Source organism: Mus caroli, unplaced genomic scaffold (genome assembly GCF_978045245.1).
Source record: "Mus caroli unplaced genomic scaffold, Mus_caroli_1 scaffold_13, whole genome shotgun sequence".
Classification (NCBI taxonomy): domain Eukaryota; kingdom Metazoa; phylum Chordata; class Mammalia; order Rodentia; family Muridae; genus Mus; species Mus caroli.
In genome coordinates, this window is record NW_028227268.1 from 15,413,843 (window position 1) to 15,430,459 (window position 16,617).

Genomic DNA, 16,617 nt, shown 5'->3' on the forward strand with positions numbered 1-16,617 from the left:
CCATGGTCAACACCCTTCTCTATATTCTGCATGCCCATGTTATTCCTGCATCCCAGACACCATAAGTCTGTGGCTGGTTCCATGCTTTAACCAGGATTATACTAGGGTTACAAGTCTGGGGCTGAGTGCAGGAATTATTAACAGAGGTTGAAATTGTTAGGTGTGTGGGGGGGGCGGGGGGGGGGGGTCTCGGTTAATCCCCCAAGCAGAGTCCCAGGTTTCACAACCCTAGGATGGGCACCAATACTGGTTTTGGTCACTGCAGTTGGTACTAGTGGCTGAGGGACAAGCATAATAATTTTTCCCTGGAAACCTCTGTGAAAAATATTTAGCTGTTGAGGGGGCTTTACATTCCTTCTTTTCTTTTTTGAAGCCGGCTTCACACTCAGGAGAGCTCCTCCTCATGATTTCGGGTACTCTACATAGTCAGAGAAACTTCTCTAGTAAGGAACTATAGAACTGATCCCTGAAAGTATAGTCTTGGGGCTTTACATTCTTCTTTAAAAGGTTCATCTTAGGCTGGGCGGTGGTGGCGCACACCTTTAATCCCAGCACTTGGGAGGCAAAAGCAGGTGGATTTCTGAGTTCGAGACCAGCCTGGTTTACAGAGTGAGTTCCAGGACAGCCAGGGCTACACAGAGAAACCCTGTCTTGAAAAACCAAAAAAAAAAAAAAAAAAAAAAAAAAAAGGTTCACCTTAGCTAGGATTAGCCGTGATGATGTCACAGTTGGCCATAAGAGACACAATCGGTCTTTAAAACCGGAGGGGCCTTAGGGTATGTTTGGACTACCTCAGATATTAAGGCGCCCTGTCCAATAGTCCAAGAGTCTCCAAATAAAAGTGCTAGCAGGAATTAGGGGGCTCTCAGACACTCCAGGAATTAGATAAAAGTAAGCCAGAAAAGTTATTTTGGCCTGTAAACCCTTAATCTTATCTTTAGCAGGTCTTTTATGGGGTTAACAAAGGCCAGGTGGCTTTACTGTAACTGAGGCTTCGCTGTAAAATGGGGGCTGCAGAGGAAGTCACTCTGAGAGCAGTCAAGCAAACCAGGGGCTTCAGGCTCTGAGTTCCGATCCTCAGAACTTAGATAAAAGCTGGTGTGGGGTCTTTTTAAGGTCGGATCTGTTGCTCTGTATTGTAATGCTAAATTCTGTACCCAGAGGTCTAGACCCACAAGTGAATTCTCTCAAGGTTACAAGCTTTTGTTGTGCAAACCTTATTCCTTGACTTAAAACTACTGGTTAAATAAAATTGACTGCAGCCAATTACTGGAGGGGTTAGAGGTAGGTGGGTTTTTTGAGTGACCTGGTTGTGGGGTGGAGGAGCAAAGGGAAGAGGAGAGACCTCGAGGTGGGAGAGGAGAAGAAGGCACCTTGAGAGAAGAGGTACGGTGAGCACGTGGCCGAGAGAAACAGCAAGTATTTGGGGAGCGCCGCTAGGGAGGTAGACAGACCAGCAGATAGAAAAGTAGACCCTTCAGTAACTGTCAAGGCCAAATAAAAGAACCATAGCCTGAGTCTCATTTATAAGCTACTCAGGGATAAACATAAATTGGTTGTACCGCAGTGTCACCTGTTTGTAACCTCGGGGGCTTGTGAAGCAGAGACCGGCAAATCCCAGGGGGTTCACTAGCCAGACAAGGTAGCCAAAATGGCAAGCTTAGGGTTCAGTGAGAGGCCCTGTCTCAGAACATAAGGGTGGAGAAAGTCATCCCGAAGTCAAGCTCTGGTCTCCACAAGTGCCTGTGCCGATGAGTCTTCCTGTGTGCATACACTACATGCAGTGCACAGACACACACACTAGGCAGTACACCCTCCTGAGGAACCCTATTCTGGAGAAGTGTGTGGAAAACGAAGCCATGCCACAGCTGAGCTTTGTTTCAGAAGCATTCTGACAAAGGAAGGAGCTGGCGATGTTGCTCAGTTGATCCTATCATGAAAGACGCTCCACGCATGCGCGAAACCCCTAGCATGCACAGCGTCCCGCGTTCCATCTAAAAACATCCTGCAAACTGGCATGGCGGTTCACCCGTGCAATCTCAGCTCTTGTGGAGTCAGGAGGATCAGACCTTTAAAATCATCTTCCTCTCCATACTGAGTTTGAGGCCAGCCTGGTGTACGAGCGGCGCTGTCTTTAGATACCTAGGGGAACAAAAGAATTGTGTTTAAGTTTAGCCTGGGACAAGTCTCTGGTGGAGTGTCACTGAGGTCTCTTTATGCTTCTGTTGAGTAGTTTATTAATGAGGGTTCTGATGGCTCAGAGATCAGATTTGAGGATGACTTAAAGCCAGAAGGGAGAAAACATAGAATCAATTGTCAAAAAAATTCATTAGGAGCCAGGCACCAACCACCACACTGGAAGTGCAGGCGGGAGGACCAGAAGATACTCTGTAGTAGTGAGAGAGAGAGACAGAGAGAGAACACGTGAGTGAGAGAAGGAACCTCCCTACTTTGGGCCTCCCGGCAGGAACTCAGTCTGTAAGCTATGACTCAGCATGGAAAGATCTACTGATGAACCGACCTCCCACAAAGCTCTGGAGGACAGGGCAGTCTCTTTCCCAGGGCCCAGCCCAGAGCCACTCCATGTCCCATGGCTTCCTCCCTACACCTCTGGCTCCAGGCCTGTCCTGGAGAAACACCCTGGCCCCTCGAAGTCTCCAGCCTCACCCAGTGCTGTCTGACTTGAGAGAGAAATAATATTGGGAAACAGATGACTTCAGCCCTGGGAGGGTCTGGTATTTCTGTGTAAAGGTATTCCCGAGACATGCTTCACCCGAGAGGTCCTGAGGAAGGCTGACATCAACCCAGGAAGTTCAGTTACTGTTGACTTTCAAATTAGTTGGCTTTTATAAGACAGGAGCGAGGAGCCATCTGTAATCACCCGCTGCCCCTTAATTGCCCATCTATAATGTGAATCATAGTACTCTCTGTCGGAGGCTGAGTTGTCCCGAAAATGTGAAGCCCCTATCCCCATCCTATGGGATGCTACCCTATGTGTAAAGTGTGTCAGGGTTAGTCCCTTGGGCTACCATATGGAATACCATAGAGTTATTGAAAAGAGAAATGCTGGTGTGAGGAGGGCCCAGAGAGTGCTTAAGAATATTTGCTGCGGGGCTGGAGAGATGGCTCAGCTCTTAAGAGCACCAACTGCTCTTCCTGAGGTCCTGAGTTCAATTCTTAGCAACTACATGGTGGCTCACGACCATCTGTAATGGGATCTGATGCCCTTTTCTGAAGACAGCGACAGTGTACTCATATACATAAAATAAATAAATACATCTTAAAAAAATAATATTTTCTGCTTTTGCTGGGGACCCAGCCCCCACAGGGAAGTTCACAACTCTCTGGAGTTCTAATCTGGGGAATCCAATGCCTTCTTCTGGCTTCTTTCAGGCACAAGGCACATATGTGATATGCATTCTACACAAATGCAAAACATATATATGTAGTATAAAAATATATGAATCTTTTAAAAAGAAAAGAAGAAATGTTGAATATGCTGGTGCACTTTGGAGGTAGGGGTAGAAAAGTCAGGAGTTCAGAGATATTTTAGTTACATGACAAGTTCAAGGCCAACTTGAGATAGATGAACCCCATCTTAAAAACAAACAAACCAACGCTGGGGGCAGATGAATTGGTACTTGCATGGACTGTGTAGTGTGACCCTGTCTCAAAAACATTAAAATAAATAAATATTAAAATAATAAAACAAAGCCGGGCGTGGTGGTGCACGCCTTTAATCCCAGCACTCGGGAGGCAGAGGCAGGCGGATTTCTGAGTTCGAGGCCAGCCTGGTCTACAAAGTGAGTTCCAGGACAGCCAGGGCTATACAGAGAAACCCTGTCTCGAAAAACCAAAAAAAGAAAAAAGAAAAAAAAAATAATAAAACAAAAAAACCCCACTTCTACCTCTTCCCTTATTTTTAAAATTAAATTACTTTTATTTTATGTTTATTGGTGTTTATCCTGGATGTGTGTCTGTGTGAGGGTATTGGAGAGTTACAGACTAGACGGTGGTGGCGCACGCCTTTAGTCCCAGCACTTGGGAGGCAGAGGCAAGTGGATTTCTGAGTTCAAGGTCAGTCTGGTCTACAGAGTGAGTTCCAGGACAGCCAGGGCTACACAGAGAAACCCTGTCTCGAAAACAAACAAACAAACAAAAAAGAAGAACTTAAGTTTGCATACAGTTGTGAGCTGCCATGTAGGAAATTGAGCCCAAGTCCTCTGGAAAGAGCAACCAGTGCTCTTAAACACTGAGCCATCTCTTTTTTTCCTTTGGCCCCCTCCTCTTCTCCTCCCCACACCCCATCATTGCCTGGCTGCCTTCACTTATTTAAAGCCTAATTTACAGTGGTTGTTTTTTTATTGTTGAGGCAATAAACATTGCCTCCCTCTGAAGCTCAGGCTAACTTAGACGGAACTTATTATGTAGCCAAGGATGGCCTTGAGCGCATGAAGGCCCTCCTGAGTCCCATTGCTGGGTTTTAAGGTGTGCACCACCACTGCCTGGCTTTTTTTTTTTTTTTTTAGACTTACTTAGCTTTAAAAAAGAATGTGTCTGAGTGTTTGCCTGGGTATATGTATACACAGCGTGTGCTCATGGAAGTCAGAAGAGAGCACGGGATCCCCTGGAACTGAAGTGACAGACAGTTGTGAGCCTCCATGTGGGTGCTGGGAACTAAACCTGGATCCTCTGCAGGAACAAGCACACTAACTGCAGAAGCATCTCTTCAGCCCCCGTCTTTTTTTTTTTTTTTTAAAGATTTATTTATTTATTATACATAAGCACACTGTAGCTGTCTTCAGACACTCCAGAAGAGGGCGCCAGATCTCATTACGGATGGTTGTGAGCCACCATGTGGTTGCTGGGATTTGAACTCTGGACCTTCGGAAGAGCAGTCGGGTGCTCTTACCCACTGAGCCATCTCACCAGCCCAGCCCCCGTCTTTTTAAGCAAGGCATCGCCAGACTTATTAAGAGAAGGTGAGATAAATGCTCAAAAGTGAGAAGAGTCCCCAGGCAGCCACACCCCAGGCTCCTATATTTATTATTGTGAAAATAAGAGGAAAAATCGTGTATGTTAAAACGTGCGCGTGCACGCACACACACACACACACACACACACGCATATTGTAGCAGAGCCATCCGCAGAAGAAGTCAGAAGCCATTTGGAAGCAGGATACCCACCCTCTGAAGATGAACTTTGTTCCCCTGGACCCTCTGATTGCAGGGATCTGCAATAGATAATTACAGTGTGTCTGAGCCTTCTGGGTCCAGCCGCAGAGGTGAGCAGATGCCTGCCTCTGGGCATCTTTAACCAGGTCAGATAACCTCTCCTCTCCCTCCATGTCACAGGGCACCTGCTCTTCCTCAGTCTTTGCAATTTCTACAGAGGAAAACTTGTATCAATTTTTTAAAACTTGTATCACCCAGTACCTCTGCCCTGGTCCCCCCATCCCCTGCCTTCTTTGGGACATCCCATGAGAGCGTAAGGGCTCATGTCTACCTGATTTCAACTCTTGAAATCCTTCACGGTTTCCAGTGTCCAGCTGACTGACAGTGCCCTCTGAGGGTTAAGTGGCTTACGAACACTAGTTCTCATGGGAGCTTCCTGACGCATGCAAGCAAGCAGTGGGTAGATGGTCATGTTAACTCCATTCTAGGTGAGGAATGAGATCATCCTTAAACCTCAGACGAGAGACTAGAATTCTCTGTCCTGCACACTCTTGCAGGCATAAACCCTGGCCGGGTTGTGTCCAATGCCTGTGGATAGGCGATTAGTCCTCCACAGCCACTTCCAAAGGTTCAGTAGAGCCTTGGACACAAGCTGGGGCACATGGCTCTGAATCATGTTTATTGTCACCACAACCTAGAAGTGGATAGAGGTCTACCTGGCCTGGTGCCCCGAACAAGGGGTCTGTCACCTGCCCTGTCCTCTTTCCCCCAGCCCACCCACTGCAGCTCCTCAGAAAGGCTGCCATCAGACGTTTAAGCCAGTAGGCAGCTTTCTAGGTGTGACATGGGCCTGTGCCCTTGTAAGCAGGAGCACAATACACAGAGATGACCATGTGTACTTCTTCAGGTGAATGAGGGAGGAGAGGGAAGAGGGAGAAGAAGGAGGGAGAGGAAGAGAAGGAGGAGGAGGGGAGGAAGAGAATGGGACCTGATGGGATCTAGTCTAGTCTAGTGACATCATTCATTCTTGGTAGTGTAGGGGTCAGACCCTTGATGCGTCAACACAGTTGTAGGCAGCCTCCCCTGCCTGTCTTTCCAACCAGGGCTTCACTAAGAACAGGGGAGGGAAGGAAGGTAGAAAAAGATCATACCCAAACAAGAAGCAACTCAATTCATTACTAATTTAAAATTTGTAGTTGTTTGTTTCTTGTGGAAGGGGCGGGTACATCACTATGCTTGTGTGAAGATCAGGGGAGAGAGAGCAGGTGGGAGTCAGGTTCTCCAGTTGTGTATTCAGACTCACTCGGGTTATCAGGCTTGGTGGCAAGCACCTCTCCTGGCTATCTCTATGGCCCTTAGTTTACTATTTTTAAATGTTTTTACTTTTTTTTTTTTTTGGTTTTTCGAGACAGGGTTTCTCTGTATAGCCCTGGCTGTCCTGGAACTCACTCTGTAGACCAGGCTGGCCTCGAACTCAGAAATCCACCTGCCTCTGCCTCCCCAGTGCTAGGATTAAAGACGTGAGCCACCACGCCCGGCTGGCTATGTTTTTACTTTTTAATGGGTATGAGTATGTTGCCTGCAGGTGTGTATGTGTATCCCCTGCATGTCTGGTGACCACAGAGGTCAGAGAGGGTGTCAGCTCCTGGTTGTGCACTACTGTGTGGGTGCTAGGGATCAAACTGGGGTCCTGTCTGCAAGAGCAGCAATGGTTCTTACCCTTTGAGTCCTCTTCAGTTTATTATCTTTTAACATGTGGCCACAGCTGGTCATGGTGGTGGTCATGATGGAACAGGATTCAATCTCAACACTCCTGACAACAAACTGGGTGGTGTGGGACACACCTTCAATCCCAGCACTCGGGAGGCAGAGGATCTATGAGTTTGAGGCCAGCCAAGTCTACAGAGTGAGTTCCAGGACAGCTAGAGCTACTTAGAGAAACCCTGTCTAAACAAAACAAAACAAAAACAAAAAACTGGGTCTGGAGAGGTGGCTCAGACTCTGCTCTTCCAGAGGTCCTGAATTCAATTCCCAGTAACCACATGGTGGCTCACAACCATCTGTAATAGGATCCGATGCCCTCTTCTGGTGTGTCTGAAGAGAGCAACAGTGTACTCATATACATAAAATAAATAAATCTTAAAAACAAACAAACAAAATGAAAGAAGAGGAGGAAACAAAAAGAGAGAAGAAAGAAAAGAAGGAAGGGCTCTTTAACAGCTCTTGAAACCAGTCAGAGCAAGGATGGTTTTCTAGCTGGAAACCATCACTTTGTGGCTCTTACAGTGAGGCAAGAGACTAGTTCTCAACTGCAATGTGTCTTTGTTGACCCCTGAAAGCCCTGAAGGATGGCTCTTCAGAAACAAAGTGGCAGGCTGGGCTTGTTGCTATATGCTATGCTGGATACAAGCAGCTGGGTAGTGGAAGCAAGGAGCTCAAGCAAGGAGCTCAAGCCAGCCAAAGCCATCTGAAATCCTGTTCCTAAAACAAAGAACGAAGGGAGGGAGGGAGGGAGGGGAGGGGAGGGGAGGGGAGGAAGGAAGGAAGGAAGGAAGGAAGGAAGGAAGGAAGGAAGGAAGGAAGGAAGGAAGGAAGGAAAGAAGGAAGGAAGACAGATAAGCAGGTAGGCAGAAACCATTAAGGCAGAAATAGTCAAATTCTGACTAGCCTGGAAAAGCATCAAAGTACTGCTCCTTGGGTCTATTATAATATATATTTTTGTATTTTTTTGGGACATAGTCTCACAACGTGACCCTGGCCCGAACTCCAGACTGTCCTTGAACTCATAGAGATTGATCTGTGTGCCTCTACCACCAGAACCCTGGAATTAAAGGTGTGTGCTGCCATCCCTGACTGCTGTGATTTTGTTTGTTTTAAGGCAGGGTCCTCTGAACCTCGGTCTGTAAACCTAAACTCACTATGTAGCCATGAAAGACCTTTAACCTCTGACCTTCTTACATCAGGCTCCCAAATAGGATTGCAGACATGTGCCACCACACCTGACTTATGTGGTGATCAATGGTGGGCCAGCGCTCTACCACAACTGCAGCCCTGGTCTCTGGCTAATGCTTTTCTATTTATTATTATGCTTTTTTTCCCCCCAAGACAGCTTTTCCATGTAGCCGTTGCTGTCCTACAACTTGCTCTGTAGGCCAGACTGGCCTTGAACTCAGAAATCCACTAACCTCTGACTCCTGAGTGTTAGCATTAAAGGCATCCGCTGCTGGGAAGCTCTTTATTTTTATTTATGTGTACATGTGTGTGTGCATGATGTCTGCCATGTGTGGTGGTACTCTCAGAAGCTAGTAGGGGGCACTGGCTCCCCTGAGTTACAGGTAGTATGAGCAATCTACTATGGGTGCTGGGAAGCCAGCTCTGGTCCTCAAAACTGGCAGAAATGCTCTAACCACTGAGCAATCTCTCTAGCTCCCTGACTAATGCTTCTCAATCTACCAAAAATCAATTCTCGATCTACCAAAAGCCAATCACTTCCTCTGGCATCAAGGAGGTCTTGGTCTGTCTGAGGAGAATAAGCCATTGCTACATGTAGTAGGAAGGGTCTGACAGGAAGAAGTCTGGGGAGGCAAAGGAACGTGGAGGAAGTCAGCTCAGTTTGAGAAAGACTGGGGACATTTCTAGAGAAATTGATGAGTAAGGAAAAACTGAGTAACGATTAATCAGAAAAGAAGAGAGGAAGGCAAGCAGCAATGAGAAAGGCATGTGATGCATTCTGGGAACTTAACACCTTAGCAACTAGAGCTCAGGGCGAAAAAGGAAGTGGTGTGATTCCAAGGTAGGGGGGGAAGCAAGGGGGTGAGCAAGAACTGGGTAACAGAGGCCTGGGGTCTGCCTTTTCCCAGAGAATGTTACAACCTTCCAAACATCAAGGGAGAGAAACCAATTTATAGTCTAGAAATTTCCATAGGAGGCAAGGCTACACACACATCTGCAATCTCGGGTGTTTGTCTGTGATGGGAGGGTTGTGTCCAAAGGCAGCCTGCCATTTAGCCATCCCCTGGGTTAGAATAAAGAAGGAAGGGATGAAGGGAGGGAGAAGGGAATGTTAGCCCGATGGTATGGGAGGAGGGTGTTGGGAGGAGGGAGAAGGGGTGAGCTGGGGACTGGAGAGATGACGTGGCAGTTAAGAGCAATCGTGAGGCCTGGAGTTCAGGTCCCATCAGCTCTGGAGAACGTGACAGTCGCCTCTTCTGGCTTCCAAGCATACACAGGCACACAGGCACTCCTCCCTCAAAACGTATTCATTCTTCTCTCATAAACATGCAGGAAAGGGGGACAGGACAGTTCACTGGGGAAAGGTGCCAGCTGTCAAGTCAGATGATCTAAGTTTGATCCTAGGACTAACATAATGGAAGAAGGAGAGAATTTCTACAAGTTGACTTCTGACCTCCCCCCCCCACCCCCAAACACATAGTGGTACACATGCATTCTACCCTACTTCCACATACACAAATAAATAAATATTTAATAAGAAAGGTTAGCCTGGCCAGGTGGCGCACACCTTTAATCCCAGCACTCGGGAGGCAGAGCAGGCGGATTTCTGAGTTCGAGGCCAGCCTGGTCTTCAAAGTGAGTTCCAGGACAGCCAGGGCTATACAGAGAAACCCTGTCTCGAAAAAAAACCAAAAAAAAAAAAAAAAAAGAGAAAGATTGGGAATTGGCGGTGGGGAAAGTAGTGTGGACTACATACACACATACACCCACAGTCACACACACACACACACACACACACACAGCCAAAGGGGCTCCTTTGGTGACTAAGTCGGTGATCAGGGACAACTGCAGAGGCTTAAGAAAATCCCTCTTTCTACTGAGCCACCAGTAGCGTTCCTCACAAGGACTGCATATTGTCAGAGAAGCTGGCCAGTGCAGGATAGGAGGCCCAGATTTACACTCTATGGATACAGCCCCTATAGGGAGCCCATAGGAAAGGCAAACAGGTCTTGCTAGGTATCCCACAAAAGCACTTTTGGGTGGAAGCTGAAGGGAGGGAAATAAAAACCTCCTTGTCCTGTCAGGAGAAGAAGTCCCTAAACCCAGATGAGGCTAGAAGCTCAAGAACTTTGAGGCAAATGCCATTTGTGGGTTTTTTTTTTTTTTTTTTTTTGGTTGTTGTTGTTGTTTTCTCGTCTTCTAGACAAAGCCATTGGATTCAGTGGTCCCTCCGGAAGGCCAGTCATTTCCTGAGGAGATATCAGGCCAGCCCAGACCTCATTGTTCTTGGTTTCCAGCTATGGCCGCCATTACCTGACAAGTACCAGAGCTGGTCTCTGCGTGCGCCTCGCCTGGAGAGGTAGTCAGAGTTGTTTCTGCTTTTCACACAGCAGGCTTCTGGTCTGAGGCAGGGAAGAGAATTCTGCCCCCGAGGCATGGTCGGAAGACAGAACTAGCTGAGTGCTTCAGTCTGCAGAATTCTTTCAGGATTCAGCTGAGGTGGGCCTCAGTCTGCAGACAAGATGCTCCTGGCTCTGGGGCTCACGCTGGTGCTCTGTGAGTTTCTAACCTGCTTCTTTCTTCCCTTTTTATGAGACTTGAATTTGTGAAATCATCATATTGGTTTTCTTTTTCTTTCTCTTCCAGATGCAAGCCTCCAGGCTGAGGAAAACTGTAAGTCCTGGTATTTTCACATGGCTTCCTTCTTTGTGTCTTTTCTGAAATTAACTCATGTCAGACTGCTTAGGGTTGGTGTTTACAACAACTGAGAAAACTCTATAAAGTGGATTCTGTCTTTATGTACATATATATGTATATAGGCATTTAGAACAAAACCTTGTTCTAAATCAAGGTTCAAAGAGTGTGTATTAGAGACAGCGGTGTAGGAGAAAATTGCTGAACACCAGTCTTACATCTTGGTGGGTTTCTGTTTGTTGGAATGGGAGAGATGGTTTTTTTTTTTTAAAACCCCCGTGATTCCTTAGTTGTTTGCGGTCTTTCTGTCATAAGCTATTTCTTTTTACATCATAATTGTTTACTTTCAAACTCTCCTCTTTATTCGCTTGGATTTAGTATCTGTAATCCCAGTACTTGGGACACAGAAAGACCAGTAGTGAAGTCCAGCTTCGGCTCCATAGGAGTTTGAGGGAGGCCTGAGCTACACGAAACAGTACAAAACCGACTCCCAAAAATAAAAACTAAAAAAGTTTTTTTTTTCCTTTCACTTGTTTTAATTTACAAATGAGACTCAGTTGACTTGACGGACTATGGAGGCTCAAGGAGCAGACAGTAAATGGGTGTCAGGACTCCCTCTGTCCTAAGAGAGTAACTGAAAGGACCAGCCAGATCCCCTTTCCCTCCCACCTGGGAAGCTCCGCTCCTAGCTGAGCTCCTCTGAGCTTGCATGTGGGGAAGGATTCTGCCACTTGAGAGCTGATTCGGAACCTCCGAATTTTTCAGATTAAGAGGATCTGCTCCGTCCGTCAGAGACTCTGAAGAAAGGGGCTCAGCTCAGTCCAGGGACTGTGGGTCAGTCAGAAGGCCACAGGTTACACTGGCTCAGTCAAAAGTTATTCCAGTGTGGGAAGACTAGGGATGCCGGGCTGCAGGCTTTTTTAAGCTGAAGAACGTGACAGGGCTGAGTTGAGCCCGGGATGGAGCTGTGGCCCCAGGGTGGGGAGGGCTGTGGTCTGTGAGTCTATGTCTGTGATTCCTTCAGCTTCCGGCTCCCTTGGCAACACCTGGAGACAGACTGTGTATTATCTTCAAGTCATCCCCACTAAAAGGCTGGGATCAGTGAGCCTCAGAAAGACATGACTCAGCCTAGAATGTCAGGGCTTGTCAGCACTACGGTCTCTGCTCCCTGGAACCCAGACATCTTTCTGGGGCTTGTGCTTGGCTTTACTTAGCTTGCTCTGGTTGGAGACTGGAGTCTCACACTGTATGCTAAGGTAGTCTTGTAGCCCGGGCTGCCTAGGAACTCTAACTCCTCTTGCCTGAGCCTCCCCAATACTGGGCTCACAGCTGTGTGCCACCAGCCTGGTGTCACTCAGCCAGCTTGGCTTTGCTTCTTGGGACCTTTTTCCCCCTGGCTATAAAATGGAAACCACCCACAGACCTGGTGGCTGGAGAGATTGGAGTAAGGGAGGAGGCATCATTTGAGCTGTCTATAGGATTAGTAAATGATCAGGATAATCACCCCAGCCCTCCTTTATAATTTAAATTTGTGCCCTATTTGCCCGTACCCTTCCGTGCCCCATCCCCACCTCATCTCTCTTTTGCCCTCAGGGTATCATATACCTGAAACTCACTGTGTAGCTCAGGATGACAATGACTTTCGGGTCCTCCTACTTTCCTCTCCCAAGGGCTAAGATTATAGGCACACACCACACCAGGTTTATGCAGCACTGAGAGTCAAACTCAGGACTTTAAGCATGGGAGGCAAGCACTCTACTGACTGAACTACATCCCAGCACTCTCTGTCTCCTGTCTGGGTTCTGCCCTGCCAGCCCTAGAGGGTTCTTGCATCTCAAGATCCCCATAGCTTGTCTCCCATCTCTGTGTCTGTCTCTCTCTCTGTCTCTCTGTCTCTCTCTCTCTCTGCTTCACAAGACACCAGCTGTAAGAAACATGACCCAGAGAAGCAGGCAATAGACTGAAGTTGCTTTGTTGGAACTGGAAGGGGCCTCAACCTTCCCTAGGGATGAAGGATGAGGGGCTGGGGATGTATGTGTGTATGTGCACACATAGTGCATGTGTAGGGGTGCGTGTATGCGTGTGTGTGTGTGTATATGCTTCACTACCAGGAAGTTACAGCTACTTTTTTGTAGTTGGACTGGAAGCAGGGTGGGTTCTTTTTGATACTTGGGCACCTTGTTTCTGCAGATGGAGCTGACCAGTCAGACTGGGGTGGAGCCATTCTTTATGGCTAGGACTATTGCCCAGTGCAGCCTGACTTAATTCCTCATGGCCTGAGGCTATTATATAATATATTCCCAAATATGAAAGGGTAAAAAGAAGAAGGGGGCGGAGCTGGGCACGGTGGCACAGGCCTTTAATCCTAGCACTTGGGAGGAAGAGGCAGGTGGAGCTCTGTGAGTTGGAGGCTAGCCTGGTATACAAAGCAGGTTCCAGGACAGCCAGGGAGGGCTATTACACAGAGAAACCTTGTCTCAGAAGAACAAAAGAAAGAAAGAGAGAGAGAGAGAGAGAGAGCAAAGGCAGGGGGTACAGAGGGAGGGCTGTAGTTTTGGGAGGGAGCGCTTCTTCCAGCTAGAGTGGAGTGACAGTCCCAGTGGTGGAAGGAGCATGCTAAGGTCCCTTCCAGGCGAGATAGTGGTTAGTAGTTTTTAGCCATGAAGGGCTGAGTGACCCTTTGAAAGGACTTGGTGAGACAGTTGAAAAGACAGAGACCAAAGAGCCAAGTTAGTACAACCACAATGATGGAGTCTGCCAAGGGGGTGACTGTGGCCCCCAAGTAGTCCAGGTATCCTTGAGGAGGATATTGCTTACCCTTCCTCGCTGTTGGAGTCTTTCTAGGAACTGTTCACCATTTTCCCATAGTGAACCATGTTGGTTTGCTTAGAAATAGCCTTCTTCCCCTGGGAAGGCACAGATGGCCTTGCTTTGGAAGGCATCATTAAGCCTAGCCTTCCACAGTTCTGGAGGACACTGCAGCCAGTGTATCTATTTGATTTTGTAGGATGACTGGTTTGTTGTAGCAAGATTAGGCCTTCCTTAATCCAATTGATCATTTGTGGGTGTTATGCCTGTTAGAGCCCTATCGCTTGCTGTAGTGTGTGAGTCATTGGGAGGGCTTACCTAGAACCCCTTGTTTTAGTATAGGGGGAAGTTCAGAGGGTAAAAATACTTAAAAAGAGTTCTATGACGGCCAGGGTTACACACAGAGAAACCCTGTCTCAAAAAGAAGAAGAAGAGGAGGGAGAGGAGGAAGAAAGATGAAGAAGAAGAAGAAGAAGAAGAAGAAGAAGAAGAAGAAGAAGAAGAAGAAGAAGAAGAAGAAGAAGAAGAAGAAGAAGAGGAGGAGGAGGAGGAGGAGGAGGAGGAGGAGGAGGAGAAGAAGGAAAAGAAGGAAAAGAAGAAGGAGAAGGAGGGGGAGGAGGAGGAGGGGGAGGAGGAGGAGGAGTGGAGGGAAAAACTAGCCAGTGCTTTGGTGATCACCTTCAGCCTTTGAAGGAAGGTGCTAACATCCCTATACAGACTAGAACAAAAGAATTGCAGCCTGTGACTGAGTTCATGGGGGCTTTGAGATGGGAAGGGTCCCTTGATTAGTTTAGAGAACCATTTCCCTCTTGCATCAGCTCCACAAGGTAGAGGTAGGCCTAATGAGGCTCCTGCTGACCTCTCTGATCCCTGCTATGGTTTTTTTTTTTGGTTTTGTTTTGTTTTTTTCCATCTAGGCAACTGAGATTGAGCTCTGCAGGGTCAACCCTAGGGAAAAGCAAGCAAGCCAGTGTTTTGCTTCCTAGGCTACCCAAGTGGAGTATGTGAAATGTAGGTTTTGCAGTTTTTCTAGTTTATTTCCCCCACTCTACAAGTCAGGTTCTGGCTAAGCTTGACTCTTTTTTTCTCAGGCCTCAGATCCACCTCAGCCTGCCTCTGCCTGGAGGGAACTCCCTGGACTTCCCGCCTAGTCCTGGCCACTGGCTAATCTGCCTTCCCACCCATCCTGCTGGCTCCCTCAGAGTCAGAGCCCAGGCACATTCCCTCAGGCTGACCAGGCCCCTGCTGGGCCACCTGGACCTGAGCCTATCCCTCCTTCACCACAAGGACCCCCAGCCCTGGCCCCCAGTTGCTTCCACTCTCAGTGGACCTCTGAGGTTAGTTTAGAATGGCCACTTCTGCTTCCTCTGCATGGCCTCTCTGCCTGGAATCTCAGCTCCACCAAAGACTACCTGATGCCAAGCCTTTTCCATCCCATAACTTTTGCTGCCCTTGTCTAAAGATCATACGGGGATCCTGCTCTCCTGATTTAGGATTTCCTTCCGTTTTCTCTCCCTCGTAAACCCTCTTTCCTTGCCCTCAAGGGAGCCTGGTTCTGCCCGGCCCCTTTCCTGTCTCTAGAGCCTCCGGGTTACAGTCTCTCCATAGCCAGTCTCTGTCTTCTGCATGTCTCCCTCATACTGGTCTCTCCCCTGACCCTCAGGCTTTAATCCTGAGCCTGCAGTATATTTATCTGCCAGGCCTTCAGACTTCCCCTTTTTCACTCTTATCTTTTACCTGACATTATCAGTAGCCAGCAAACTGTCTCCCATTTTTCAGGTCCCATAGTCAATCAAATTAGGCATTGAAAAGTTGTGGTAAAATATAATCTAAAGTTTATTTTTTTAAATTTGTATTCATCTATTTATTTTTGAGGCAAGATCTCACTATGTAGCCCTGGCTATCCTGGAACTTGCTTATGCAGGCCAGGCTAGGCTTGAAGTCAGAGATCTGCCTGCCTCTGCCTCTTCAGTGCTGGGATTAAGGGTGTGTGCCACTTTGCCTGCCTTTAAAATATATCATTGACATCTAGAGCATTTACAGCCTTGTATAGTTCTAGAAGGTTTCCATCACTCTAGAAATGAAGCCCTTTCCGTTCTTTGGAGAACTCTCTTAGCTCAGCCCACCTGCCTGCCCCTCCCCCGCTGCTTCCATCTGATCTGCCCCTGGCTATTCACTGGCCCCTAGCTGCTCACTGGCATGGAGTCTGAGGCCATGGTGATTTTTCTAGAACTCCAGTAACTTCTGGCATTATCATCCTGACCCACCTGACCCCTTCTCTCCTACACTCCACTCCTGAAACTGGCCACGCCCAGAGTACACAGGTGTTTTATGCTCCTGTTCCTGATACACGCTGTTCTGTGTTCTGGAGCACATAACAGCTGGCCTGCTGCTGGCCCAGTGGACTCGACCTCCCCCCCCCCCCCCCCCCGCCCGCACATCCAGCACACAGTCCTTGCCCTCTCCCGGGCAATCCCTTCCTCTGCAACACGACCGAGTTATAGCCAATTATCCACCAGCCTGCACTCTCAGACAGCAGGAGTCATTTCTTTTTTTGGTTTTTCGAGACAGGGTTTCTCTGTGTAGCCCAGCTGTCTTGGAACTCACTCTGTAGACCAGGCTGGCCTCGAACTCAGAGATCCGCCTGCCTCTGCCTCCCAAGCGCTGGGATTAAAGGCGTGTGCCACCACGCCCGGCCAGGAGTCATTTCTTATTTTTCCTGGACCCCCCAGTACCTGGCACAGTTGTTGGATAAATGTCACATGGCTGAGAACTTGAAGTGAACTTGGAGATGCCTGAGAGTCCCCAGGGCAGATGGGCCAGCCTGTCCTGTGATAACAAGGAAGTGCCTCAGGGCTTCCAAGGAGCTCTGTAATTTTCCTGACAATGGTGGGTAGTTCCTCTTCCCCTCTGAGTCATTTCCAGGTTGAGAGCCAGGTGGCTGGGGGTGGCGGTGTGTGCTCATCTTACTAAGAGGACCTTAATTTGG

At 47.9% G+C, this 16,617-nt stretch overlaps 1 protein-coding gene and 1 pseudogene across 7 annotated transcripts in view; one reads left to right on the forward strand and one right to left on the reverse strand.

Annotated features, from left to right (window-relative positions):
- Nucleotides 1–382: 382 nt before the first annotated feature.
- LOC115032753 (small nucleolar RNA U3) lies at nt 383–482 on the reverse strand (annotated as a pseudogene).
- A 9,935-nt stretch (nt 483–10,417) lies between these two features.
- Pecam1 (platelet and endothelial cell adhesion molecule 1) overlaps nt 10,418–16,617 on the forward strand; it is a 60,137-nt gene continuing 53,937 nt past the window's right edge. For all 7 annotated transcript variants that reach the window (XM_085829465.1, XM_085829466.1, XM_085829468.1 and 4 more), the window contains exons 1-2: nt 10,418–10,682; nt 10,773–10,799. In XM_085829465.1, the coding sequence (XP_085685591.1) occupies nt 10,649–10,682; nt 10,773–10,799 (61 nt within the window). In that variant the 5' untranslated portion in view covers nt 10,418–10,648. The remainder of the gene's footprint in view (nt 10,683–10,772; nt 10,800–16,617) is intronic.